This window comes from Podarcis erhardii (genome assembly GCF_964252035.2).
Source record: "Podarcis erhardii genome assembly, chromosome: 13".
Classification (NCBI taxonomy): Eukaryota; Metazoa; Chordata; class Lepidosauria; order Squamata; family Lacertidae; genus Podarcis; species Podarcis erhardii.
In genome coordinates, this window is record NC_138502.1 from 18,381,201 (window position 1) to 18,394,219 (window position 13,019).

The 13,019-nt window shown below is 47.1% G+C and overlaps 1 protein-coding gene across 1 annotated transcript; it reads right to left on the reverse strand.

Moving 5' to 3' along the window:
• Window positions 1-307: 307 nt before the first annotated feature.
• Window positions 308-12,256, reverse strand: LOC309327871 (trans-1,2-dihydrobenzene-1,2-diol dehydrogenase-like). The gene is made up of 7 exons (XM_081837462.1): window positions 12,074-12,256; window positions 8,979-9,090; window positions 6,827-6,990; window positions 4,030-4,282; window positions 1,947-2,071; window positions 775-925; window positions 308-538 (listed from the first exon to the last, which is right to left on the reverse strand). Exons 1-7 carry the CDS (start codon window positions 12,164-12,166, stop codon window positions 429-431), a joined length of 1,008 nt encoding a protein of 335 aa, XP_081693588.1. The 5' UTR covers window positions 12,167-12,256; the 3' UTR covers window positions 308-428.
• Between the last annotated feature and the right edge of the window lie 763 nt (window positions 12,257-13,019).

Below are 13,019 nucleotides of genomic sequence, written 5' to 3' on the forward strand. Positions count from 1 at the left end.
CCGGAACGAATTAAGTACTTAACCCGAGGTACCACTGTACTTAAATGTAAAAGAAGGCTGTCACCAAACCCAGCAGAAGGACAACTTGAGCACCACTGGTTTCTTAGGACAGTTTTATCCTGTGTTTCTGCCTCCCTTCTTAAGCTGGAGAATACCTGGCCTGCTGTTTAACCCCTCCGCTCCCCATGTCCCACAGCCCTTATTCCCAGCCCTGTTGTTCCAAATTTCTCTCCTTGCCCATGCTCCCAGTCCCTTCTCCCACTCCCTATCCAGGCCTCCTTGGATGACACAATAACTCACCGTCCAAAATTGGCAAGAGCTGCTTTATTAGCCATACATGTCTGTACCACAGCTGAAGTCCATCTGTGTGCAATTTTATTTTTTGAAACTGAATATGGGGTCTTGCAGGAGTGGTAATGGAGTGTGTGTCACACTTTGTCCTGAGGGTAAAACACACCCACTTGTCGGCGAGCTTCCTCCAGGATGGAATTGACCAGTTCGCTGTCTGCATGTGTCAGGATCGGACTTTCCTTCAAACCTAGAAGATGTGGGAAGGAAGGCTAAAAAAACCCACAGGTTTCCAAATTCCTACTTGGCCAGGAAGCTCACTGGGGGACCTGGACTAGGGGATGTAGTCCCAAAGTCTGGTTTTGAAGCAAACTTTCCCCCTTCTCTCACTCTACCCCCTCCAGCTTGCTTTTTAAAAACGTGGCTTATTGAATTTCTCCCCAGGCAATCTAATAAAAGCGAGTCAGCGGTGTTTCGAACTGTTACCTTTGAGGAGACACTGCCGGACATGCTCCGCTTCGTAGCGCAGGCCGGTGCTGTTCTGGAAGTGCATTTTCTGGGATGGGGGAGGCAGGGGAAACTCTTCTCTTTCCCCGTTGACCACCAACTCGGTTGGGCACCAGAAATGAGATGGAATCTGGCAGGAAGCAAGGGAACTGAGAGAGAACTGGGGAGGGTGTGTGCGCCTGCCTATGCCACAAAACTGGCTTCGCACAGCCACCTTCGAAGGAAACGGACAATGCCACCCTGCATTATTCTAGCTCCTGCTTCCTTTTCCTCGTCTGCCTAGAATGCCCTTCTTTACATACAAGGTGTTTCTGTTGCAACATTTGGGCAATATTCACACACCCTACATGTAAGGAAGTTTTAAACAGTCATGGCTTTCCTCCAAACAATTCCGGGAGCTAAGGATGCTGAGAACTGTCAGGAGACCCCATATTCTCCTCCCAGAGCTACATTTCCCATTGCTCCCTTGGAAGAGGGGTAGATGGTTAAACCACTCTAGCAATTCTAGCTCTGCGAGTTGCCTATCAACACCTTTAATAAACTACAGTTCCCATAATTCTTTGCAGGAAGCCTCACCTGTTTTAAGTGGTATCATAGTGCCTTAAATATGGGAGTAAATGTGACATTGCTTTCCAGCTAAGGACTCCATTTCGGATTGCAGCACAGGACTACCTCCATTCCTGGGCTCCAGTTCTTTGACCCCGGGTCCCCTAACGTTATTGGACTACAAATCACATTGTCTCTAGCCTGTTTGGCCAATGCTTAGTGAAGATGAGAGTTGTAGTCCAACAATATTGGGGGAGGGGGGGTCAGGGTTGAAAAAATACATTTCTAACCATGTTATGTACTGAAGTTCTCACCCTGGGCCAGCAGGCGGATGCTGTACATAGTTTTCACTCAGGTTCACATATGCAAATAAGGGATTGAAAGTGACGTTCAGTGATTGGATAGTTACAGAAAGTAGTTACTGTTGCGTTGTAGTGGAGCTCTATATAAGCAGGCTGGCTGAACCCTCCAGTTTACTTCTGTTTTGGCTTGTGAATAAATAAGAGCTGTTTGAAGAATTGCTGTGTCATCTGACAACTTAACAAACCAGATACAATTTCCCCCCTCAAACTGCCTTAGCCCCTGGATCGGAAACTAGGAGTTACCTCGATCATGCCCTTGGTGCCGTTAATGCTGGCCCGATTTGGCATCCTGGCTGTCATGGTGCAGGTGAGGACAGCCTGGCGATTTCCCGAGTAGTTCAGGATGACTGACACGGTTTTGTCCACACCTGAGGAAAATGAAACACAAGCCTGTCACTGGGGGGGGGGGCTCTCCTGCCCTCAGTCTTCTTTGGCACCCACTCATAGACACACCTCAGCAGTTTTTATTTCTTCTTTTAAATGTTAGCATCACAGCACAAACCCACCACCCTGGCCAGCCTCAGGCAGAAAAGCAGAGGCAGGGATTATATATGCTCACACCAGAAGGGAGAAAAACCAAACTATGCCCGAAGTTTGACAAAGCAAAAAGTTTCTATAGTGTGTCAAAACAACAACAACAACAATCATCATCCTATGTATTACTTGCCCTTCACTAGCAAGTCCTAGGCAGGTGACAACAATTGAAAATTGAAAACATTTTACAGTATAGTCACAGATTATAGTCACAGGAATTTGATGGACTCTGGAGGAACGCATCTCAGGTGTCAAAGAGGTGCATCTTCTGGATTTCTATATCTTCAACGTTAGTGTAGCTCCTCAGTTCTTCTCATCTGTTTGTGGGAATTAAGGTATCCCAAACCTCCACATCCGTACTGCTCCCCTTCCTTCCCTAGTAAGAAGGGCCAGCTCTACCATTGGGCAAAATGAAGTGAGTAACTTCAGGCAGCAGAATGAGACACCATATTTTAAAAAGGCAGCAAATGATTCAGTAAAATGTAATTACAGCTCCTGGCTGACCTTTCCTTTGTTTTTCCTTCCCTTTCTGGATTGTTGGCTCAGATTCCAGGATCATCTTGTTTTGTCAGCTAATGGTTAGGAGACGGTCTCTTAAAATCTGAGGCACTCTCTGTGCTTGTGAATGAGATCCCAGAGAGAGTTTGGAGAAGAAGACGTTCTTCTGGCTGAATAGTCAGAGACAGGAAGTAGCAAAGGGAAGTTTGAAAGAAAGAGGGACAGAGACAGGGAGATGGCAGAAAGCATGTGGCCTCTGTGGGGAACAGATGTGACATAGTGGTTCTATTGTCCTGCAGTTTGTCCCCACTTGTCTTCTGCTTGTCAATTTGTAATTGGCAATAAATATTAAAAGAATCCCACAAGCAAGCAATGTTCTGTCACCCACAGCAAAATCAAACCTGCTAGCACTACCCCGAGACAGAAGAGTACATAGGGATGGAAGGATCTGTTAACTGTAAAATTTGGAAAAGTGAGAGTTTAGAAACATGACCGTGTTTTAGCTCTTATAATTGTGCTGAATTTAATTGTGAATTGTGAATTGTGCTGAATTTCTCCCCGTATGTAAGAGCACATTCTGAAAAAATTTACACATCACTTGGGAAGACAAGCAAACTACCAGTAATACCAGTGTACTGGAAGAAGCAAAGATCACCAGTGTTGAAGCAATGATTCCTCAACACCAACTTCGTTGGATTCGTAATGTTGTGCGGATGCCCGATTATCGTCTTCCAAAGCAACTACTCTATTCCGAACTTAAAAATGGAAAGTGTAATGCTGGTGGTCAACAAAAGAGGTTCAAAGACTCTCTCAAGGCAAATCTTTAAAAATGTAGTGTAAACATTGACAATTGGGAAACACTGGCCTGCGAACGCTCCAATTGGAGAACAGCCTTTACCAAAGGTGTCATGGGTTTTGAAGACGCTCGAACTCAGGACGCAAGGGAGAAACACGCTAAGAGGGAGGCACATGTGGCAAACCCTCACCATGATCAACTCCCACCTGGAAACCAATGTCCCCACTGTGGAAGGACGTGTGGATCCAGAATTGGCCTCCACAGTCATTTACGGACTCATTTTTAAAACCGTGTTCATGGAAGATAATCATACTCGGCTATGAGTGATCACCAAAGAAGAGGAAGATATTTATTTAAGGAGGGCACCTTAAATACTGTAGGAACTTTCTGTCTCATGACTTGAGCCAGCCCTTTTTTTCGTTTGGTTTCCTTAATGGACAATTCCTGAAACTTCTTACTTCTTCCCCTGACAAGGAAAGTGACCAGCCAAGTACTCACCTGTATCGTGCAGGAATCCAGAGGCCAGAATGGACTCCGGCTTCTCTCCATTGAAGACCATGCAGGCAAACTGGACGCAATAGCAGCCAATATCCAGAAGGCCACCTCCCCCCAGCTCTTTCTCCACACATCTGGGGATGGAGAGTTGCGGGCTCCCAAATTCAGCATGTAAAACCATCACATCCCCGATGGAACCCTGGCTGAGCAAGGAACGGATCTTCTCTGAAGCAGGGAAAAAACGCGTCCACAGGCCCTGGCATACAAAAATTGCAGGTAGCCATGTTGGCACATTGGGGGGGGGGTAGTACTTTATTAAGACAAGCTATGGGGTAAAACCCCATAAAGAAGTGAGCAAGGTAAAAAACTTATTCTTCAAGCTGTGCATACAGTGATAAAACCATCAGTTTGCATATTTTATAGTCTTAAGAACAGGGGTCAGCAACCTTTTTCAGCTGTGGGCCGGCCCCCCGTCCCTCAGATCATGTGGTGGGCTGGACTATTTGGGGGGGGGTGAACGAATTCCTATGCCCCACAAATAACCCAGAGATGCATTTTAAATAAAAGCACACATTCTACTCATGTAAAAACACCAGGCAGGCCCCACAAATAGCCTAGAGATGCATTTTAAATAAAAGGACACATTCTAGTCATGTAAAAACATGCTGATTCCCAGACCATCCATGGGCAAGATTGAGAAGGTGATTGGGCCACATTTGGCCCACAGGCCTTAGGTTGCCTACCCCTGCTTAAGAACATGGGGGGTTTGATGCCAAGAATGGCTGAACCTTCAGGTGTTACTGGATTGCAACTCCCATCATCCCTGACCATTGGCCAACCTGATGGGAGTTGTAGTTCAAAACATCTGGAAGGCACCCAGCTAGGGAAGGCTGTGTTAGGGGAGCAGGTAGAAGGGCTGATTCGAATGCTGGCAACCAGCTGCCAGCCCTTTTGGGCTTCTAGTGCTGGGCCAGAAGAAACAGCATTTCCACAAGCAATGCCAAAACATTGGGGGTCTAGTTTCCAGCAGGGTTCCCCCCCCCCATTGCTTCCCATTTGAATTCCCCACAGCTTAGTGTTTATATTTGAACCCTAAACCATAGCTATGGCTTGTTTAAACAAGTCAGTTTCGTAACTTATGGTTTGGAGCGAGCTTGCGTCAAACAAACCATAAGTGCAGATGATGCAATGAGCGGCAATTAATCAAAAACAGGAGTGAAATGTTCAAGGGGGAAAGATGTCTAAGCCTGGTGGGTGGGGAGGCTAGGCTGGTTCACGACACAATAAACCATGGTTTGTAACCACGTCCAAACATAGCCAGTGACTTGGTTTGAACATAATGCTAAGCTAAACCATGGTTTAGTGCAAAGAAGCAAACATACAGGACCCCACAGTAAAGACTGCAGCTGCTATGTTCCTTCCCTGGTCCTGGTGCTGCTGCTGTGTTACATGGGGCTAATCCATGGTTTGATTTAGCATTATGTCCAAACCCAGGCTCACAGCTTGCTTCAGACAAAGCATGAGCTGCAACGCTTGTTCTTTGTTTACCACTCCCCCAGACAAACCACAACCCTGGATTTGATTCTAATGCTCAGGCAAATTGTAGCTTAGCTCACAGCAATGTGCTCCGGGAAGTTGCACTTTTGCTAGTTGGAACTAAGGGCTTATCCTCGCTCACCTTTTGCCCTGCTCGTTCCAGGCACAGGTCCACACTTTAAAGTTCCATACCCAAGGGATCCTCCCCCCCCCCCCGGAGCTTTCCCTGAGAAAAACATGCTCTTTAGCGCTCATTTGGAGCAAATGGCAATTTGAGTCTTTCATGGGTTGCCGTTTGCCCTGATTCAGCTTTAAAGAGAGGGTTTTTGTGGGGGAAGCAAAAAAAACAAAAAACGGGTGCTTGGACATAGAACTTTGAAGTGCTGGCCATGCTTGGAAAAAGCAGAGGAAAAGTAAGCATGGATAAGCCCTAAGTCATGGTTTGGTGAAACTCCAGCGGGTGCAGAATGCCACGGGGAGACTCCTAACGGGGTCCTCTTTGCGAGATCACATTCACCCGGTGCTATACCAGCTGCACTGGCTCCCGGTGGAGTACAGGCTCAGGTTTAAGGTGCTGGTTTTAACCTTCAAAGCCCTATACAGCCTAGGACCCTCGTACCTACGGGACCGCCTCTCCTGGTATGTCCCACAGAGAAACTTACGGTCTTCAAATAAAAACATCTTGAAGGTCCCAGGCCACAGAGAGGTTAGGCTGGCCTCAATCAGAGCCAGGGCTTTTTCGGCTGCGGCTCCAACCTGGTGGAACGCTCTGTCACAAGGGACAAGGGCCCTGCGGGACTTGACATCTTTCCGCAGGGCCTGCAAGACAGAGCTGTTCCACCAGGCCTTTGGCCAGGGCACAGCCTGACTCCCTCCTTTGGCAATCCTCACAGAACCTCTAGCCCAATGGTTGCCATTAATTTGATTGGAATTAATTTTATAATGAAATGATTTTAGAATGTTTTATCATTTTACTGTTGTTAGCTGCTCTGAGCCCGGCTTCGGCTGGGGAGGGCGGGATATAAATAAATTTTATTATTATTATTATTATATGTGAACCAACAGGCTGTGGTGGACATTGGGGTTTGAAATTCCAGCGGTGCTGAATGCCGCTGTTTGATGCCAACACTTGCCCCCTCCGCCTCCTGCTTTCTGTTGTTCATCATTGTTGCAATGCCCTCTAGGCTTGGCGCCCAGGGTGGGCGGGCCGGTTGTGATCCCCTAAGTCTGCCTCTGCTTCAGGGGGACTGCCTTTGCCTTGTACCTCCATGAAGAAGACGTTCTTTTGCCGAGCTGCCTGCACCAGGGCCGTCACTTCTGCGGTGTTCATGCCCAGCGGTTTCTCACACAGCACGTTCTTCCCAGCCTGGATGAAGAGGAGGCTGGTAGGGAGATGGTATGGATTCACCACCCCGATGTGGACCACATCTGTAACAGAGATTTGAGAGAGTGAATACATAGCCAAGACCAGCAGGAAATGGGGGGTGGGTGAGAGACAGTGGGAAAGACCCTGACTCTACCCGACTACTTAGTTCTGTACAGTTGAGATCATCTTTTTTATGCCCACGAGTACTGAGTGTTTGCTACCAATGTCAAGAAGCAGCAGCCATTTCCACAATTTGGGCAGTCCTTGCAGAGAAGTCTTTTGCTAGCCGACCACCTGGCAGTACTAAAGTGTGTTAAAGTGAATCAGACTCACAGACCACCTAATGGCTACAGGAAAGAACTGGGTAACAAAAAACAAACTTTGCACAGTGTATAGGGTAATCTGAAATGTTCTCCAGCTGACGATAGAGGTACGGCTTGAAAGGACTGGCCATCGTAAAAGATCTTGTCTCCATGCTTCTTTTGATTTGCTTTTCGTGACCCAGTCTCACCTCCACCTGGAAGGTCAATGCATGTTGGAAATAAATAATAATAATAGTAATAATAGTAATAATAGTAATAATAGTAATAATAGTAATAATAGTAATAATAGTAATACTAATAATACTAATAAATAAAAATAGCAGCAGCAGCAGCAACAACAACAACAACAAAACAACAATAATAATTGTACCTTGCCCATCTGACTGAGTTACGCCAGCTACTCTGGGTGGCTTCCAACAAAATACAAAAACACAGTAAAACATCAAAAATTAAAAACTTCCTGAAACAGGGCTGCTCTCAGATGTCTTCTAAAAGACATATAGTTATTTATCTGTTTGACATCTGATGGGAGGGCATTCTATAGGGAGGGTGCCACCGCCGAGAAGGCCCTCTGCCTGGTTCCCTGTAACCTCACTTCTCACAATGAGAGAAACACCAGAAGGCCCTTGGAGCTGGATCTCAGCATCCAGGCTGAATGATGTGGGTGGAGACCCTCCTTCAGGTATACAGAGCCAAGTCTGCTTTAGTTTTGCACACTATATTATTGTCAAGCAGTCTGCTAACAAAAGAACCCCTGGCACAGACGAGTGCCAGCCCCTCATACAACAGGGTATCAAATCAAGCGTTACGCATTGTGCATATGGTAACCCATTAAATACCCCACATCTCAAGCTCCTGCTGGCTCCTGACATAACCTTGGATAACCTTGGTGGAAAGAAGGGAGGGAATCAGATGAGCCTGATATGTCCATGTTTGCTGAGTCAGCTGCTCAACAGCACAGAGGCTTTTTCTTAGATGTAGCAAAAAGTGGTTAGGCACATAGATAACAGATTATTTCTTTCTGAGGAGAGAGTTTAGAAAGGCCACAAATTATATTTCCAAGAATTGGGTCGCTACGGCAGCTCAATAGATCTTTTGTTCCTAAAAACAATAATTAAAAAGCTTCAGAAACATGCAAGCGAAGGATACAAAGGGCATCAGTGTTCCTCAGGGGACAGATCCTGTTGTATCATCCTGTAGTAGCCATGTGGCATTGTCTGTAACAGAGCTGGCAAGCACAAGCCCTAAGGCAGCGGTTCTCAACCTGTGGGTCCCCAGATGTTGTTGGACTACAACTCCCATCATCCCTGAGCTCTGGCCTTGCTAGCTAGGCTGCCCTAAGGGGACGCTTGGCATCAGGCATCAGCCTTGGACAGACAGTGAGGTCACAGCACCTGGAAATACCCCAGCGCTGCCTCGAAGGAAAGCCCATAGTAGCTCGTTGGCAGAAGGATCCGAGTTCAATTCCCGACATCTCCAGAAAGGGCTAGGATTGTCCTGCCTGAATCCCTGGAAGACCACCCAGATCTCCCCAGCAGCCCTTGGAAGAAGGCTGGGAAGCAAGTTTTATACTCGCAGAAGTGGGAACTCAGGTTTGGGGGCAAGGATGGGGAAGCTGTGGCCTGACAGATGTCGCTGGACTCCTGTTCTCACGAGTCCTGGCCAGGAGTTGCCGTCTCCCTAGCCACAAGTCCCCCAGCCCTGTTTTAGGAGGGAAGGCAGCTCACCAACATCAGCATCCTCAGCCAGTTCTGCATACGAGCCGTAGGCCTTGGGGATGCCATGGATCTTGGCATATTGCTGAGCCCGGCTGAGGTCGCGAGAAGCGATGGCCACCACCTGGAGGAGGAGGAGAAAGAGTTAACAGGCAGGAACTGCTGGCCTCATCCTTCCCCCCCCCCCAACTTTCTTACCGTGCCTGCATTATGTCTTAGGTATCAAAATGCCAACCCATATCCCCCCCCCCTATTGAGGTGGCAATCCTATGGCTAGGATCCACCAGGATGAGCAGTTTAGGATCCAGTGGATCTTTGGCTCCACAGCTGGATTTGTGGCTCAGCTGTCCTTAAGTCCCTTGACCTTGGCTCTGTTGAAGATACGAAGCCGTATACCTTCTGATGCTTTCAGACATCTGCCTTCAGATGTCTTTTAAAGGTTTTATAGTTACTTATCTCCTTGGCTCAGGGGTTCCATTACTCCATACCCTCCAACATTTCTCCAGTGAAAATAGGGACGTCCTAAGGAAAAGTGGGACATTCCAGGATCAAATCAGAAACCGGGACGGCTTCTGTAAATCCGGGACTGTCCTGGAAAATAGGGACACTTGGAGGGTATGCAATACAGTGGTACCTCGGGTTAAGTACTTAATTCGTTCCAGAGGTCCGTTCTTAACCTGAAACTGTTCTTAACCTGAAGCACCACTTTAGCTAATGGGGCCTCCCGCTGCCGCCGCGCTGCCGGAGCACAATTTCTGTTTTCATCCTGAAGCAAAGTTCTTAACCCAAGGTACTATTTCTGGGTTAGCGGAGTCTGTAACCTGAAGTGTATGTAACCTGAAGCGTATGTAACCCAAGGTACCACAGTACGGGTGAGCTTTAGGCCAGCTTCTTGTGAACAGGATTGGCTCTTTAATCTGGATCTTTCCTTTCCAGAGAAAACCTGAAGAGTTGTTTTTGTTTTAAAGATGTGGCGAACAACCCATTTGTGATATTTGCCAGGCTGCTTACAAAGTCAAGTGCCTGTGTAGAAGGATCCTTGGCACCAAAGGAGTGAGAAGGGTTACTACGTTCTAGCGCAAGCTGTTTCCTAGAGAGGCCAGAAAGGGAGCAGCAATCCAGGAAGGGCGTCTTCTCAAAGCTGAGAGGAAGTTTCTGCTGCCAATTGAGGTCACAAGCTCTGGGCTTCAGTCCCACAGCTGCCTCCCTCTCTCCTTCTAGGACAAACACCGACGCACAAGGCACAGCGAAGCACTTTGCAAACAGACTCAACCAAACACTCTCCAGCGCATGCAACCAATAACGAAAAAGAGAAGTCATCTGCAAACATGCCTCCAGTTCCAGCACCAGAAAGCTGCTGAAAGTGTTCACAGAGCCTAACCCCATTCCATTCATTTTCTGTCTTCCACTCTGGTCACTTCCGGTAGGGATGCAAGAGAAATGTGCCTGGATTCACATTTAAAGCCAGATATATCAAATTTGCAGTTTCCAAAACAGCGTGAGAATGGAAACTTAGGACTCGGCTATACAGCTGCAAATAAAACATTGTGAATGTGTTGTAAAGTGCAATATACAACTGTGGCACTAGGTGGCGGTGGTGAGCTATAGCAAATTCAATGCATTTTTCAAAACGGTTTTTTTAAAAAAGCATTTTCACAACGTTTTTAACAAGTGATGTGTAGATTCCACCACAGCCATCTTTCAAAAGTGGCACTTATCTGAATTTTGCGATGTAAGTTCTCCAACCAAACAATGCTTACAACAATGCACATATCAGGGGAAACTCCTCCTGAAAATGAATATACCAGCGAAAATTTTATATATATAAGAATGCATTATATCAGGAGAAGTTGCTTGCAAAAATGTGCACATCAGTCAAAGCAGCATACAAAAATGTGTTTCTCAGAAGAAAATGGCAACAGTCTAGTTTCTGTGACTGCATAGGCACCATACATTTAAAGCACATTTCCCCCCCAGAAAAGAATCCTGAGAACAGTAGTTTACTAAGAGTGCTGTAATTGTAATTCTGTCTTGGGTAAACTTCAGTTCCCATGATTCTTTTCAGTGCGGGGTGGTGGAGACTGCCTTAAATGTGTGGTGTGTACACAGACTTAGTCTCACACTCCGAGTTTCATTTCTCTTTGCATGAAGCCACCTAAGTCTCATCATTTCCTAGCTGGGATGGTGGGTTGGGGTCAGCTATTGAGAGCCGACTCCAGCACTACTTCTCCTGGTTCTGTCCATTTGTCCAGCCACCAGTCCTCCGACACAAGTCATCTATCTGCGTGTGTGGTACTTTTTATTATCATACTAGCTTTTATTAAAAATTTGTTGTGAAAACAAATAAACAAGGAAAAGCACATATAGCGTCTCACTTTCAGTTCATAAGAGTCTTTGGAATGAGACACCACCAGGGCTGTCTTCCAGCTACAACATGCCAGAACTCAGTTCTATCATCTCTCATGTGGGTGCCGTTGCCATTATAATGGAACAACGGAGGCGCTCATGGTGAGTTCTGGCTCTACTTTTTCTAGAAAAATAGCACTGTATGTGGTATTTAACAACCTAAGCAAGAGACAGCTGTTGCCCCAAGGAGATGAAAGTCTCAGATTTGGCAGAAGGTTCATGGAACAGGAAACTGTGAGTACCTAGGAGTCTGGATCAACCAGTCATTTAAGAACATCAGATCAAGCCAGAGGCCCATTATTCTCTTTTATTTTTAAATAATTACATTGGTACTTCAGGTTACAGACTCCTTTAACCCAGAAATAGTACCTCGGGTTAAGAACTTTGCTTCAGGATGAGAACAGAAATCGTGCATCAGCAGCGGGAGGCCCCATTAGCTAAAGTGATGCTTCAGGTTAAGAACAGTTTCAGAATGAATTAAGTTCTTAGCATGACGTACCACTGTATTGTGGACTGACTAGTTGCTTCAAAGAGAACAGCTGTTCTCCCAACCATGGAACATGGACTGGATCTTGTTTCTTACAAGAAATGCTGGCAAAACCCCAAGCACATGGGTGCCACCCCCTCCGACAGGAAGCTAATGATAGAAAATGGGTTTCTGCTGCCCAAGTGCTTTCCCTCTCAAAAACCACCCCTGCTACCTTGTGATCCTCGGGTGGCAAAGTTTTCAGAGCGACCAGGAAGTCGTGGGCGATCTTCCCTGCAGAGCAGATCCCCCAGCGTGTGACCATCATGGCAGAAGAGGGCGAGAGGCAGCAGATCTAGGAAGCAGTGCACGGCTAATGGCAGAGCTGCGAGCTGCTCCGAGGAGGGAAACTTTCGTAACAGTTTAAGAGTTTGCTGTTTTTAAAAACTCTCGGGAGTGGCGAGGAGCCAGCAGGGGGCAGCAGAAGCTCATGATAGGGAAGGGAATGGCAGGGGGTTGAATCCGGGAAAGGGAACCTCACTGCCTCAAAGTCCTGGGTTCTTTTAAGCCAAGGTTGGGGGACCGGTGGACCTCCTGATGTTGCTGGACTACAACTCCCATCATGCCTCACTATTAGCCCCACTGATTCAAGTTGATAGGAACTGGAGGGCAGCAATATTGGGAGGGCAGCAGGTTCCCCACCCTGTGCCCTAGGGAGAGAACAATTCCCGCCGCCCCGCAACACTGGCAACAGGGCTCTACACCTTTCAGAGCTTCATAGGCTGCCATGTTAAGAAGAACTTCCCTATGGCATGCAGTGAGCAAACAGTCTTACATGGAGGGACGCGGGTGGCGCTGTGGTCTAAACCACAGAGCCTGGGACTTACCAATCAGAAGGTCAGCGGTTCGAATCCCCGTGACGGAGTGAGCTCCCGTTGCTCTGTCCCAGCTCCTGCCAACCTAGCAGTTCGAAAGCGCACCAGTGCAAGTAGATAAATAGGTACCACTCCAGCGGGAAGGTAAACAGCTTTTCCATGCGCTCTGGTTTCCATCACGGTGTCCCGTTGCAGTTTAGTCATGCTGGCCACATGACCCGGAAAGCTGTCTGTGGACAAACGCCGGCTTCCTTGGCCTGAAAGCGAGATGAGCGCCACAACCCCATGGTCGCCTTTGACTGGACT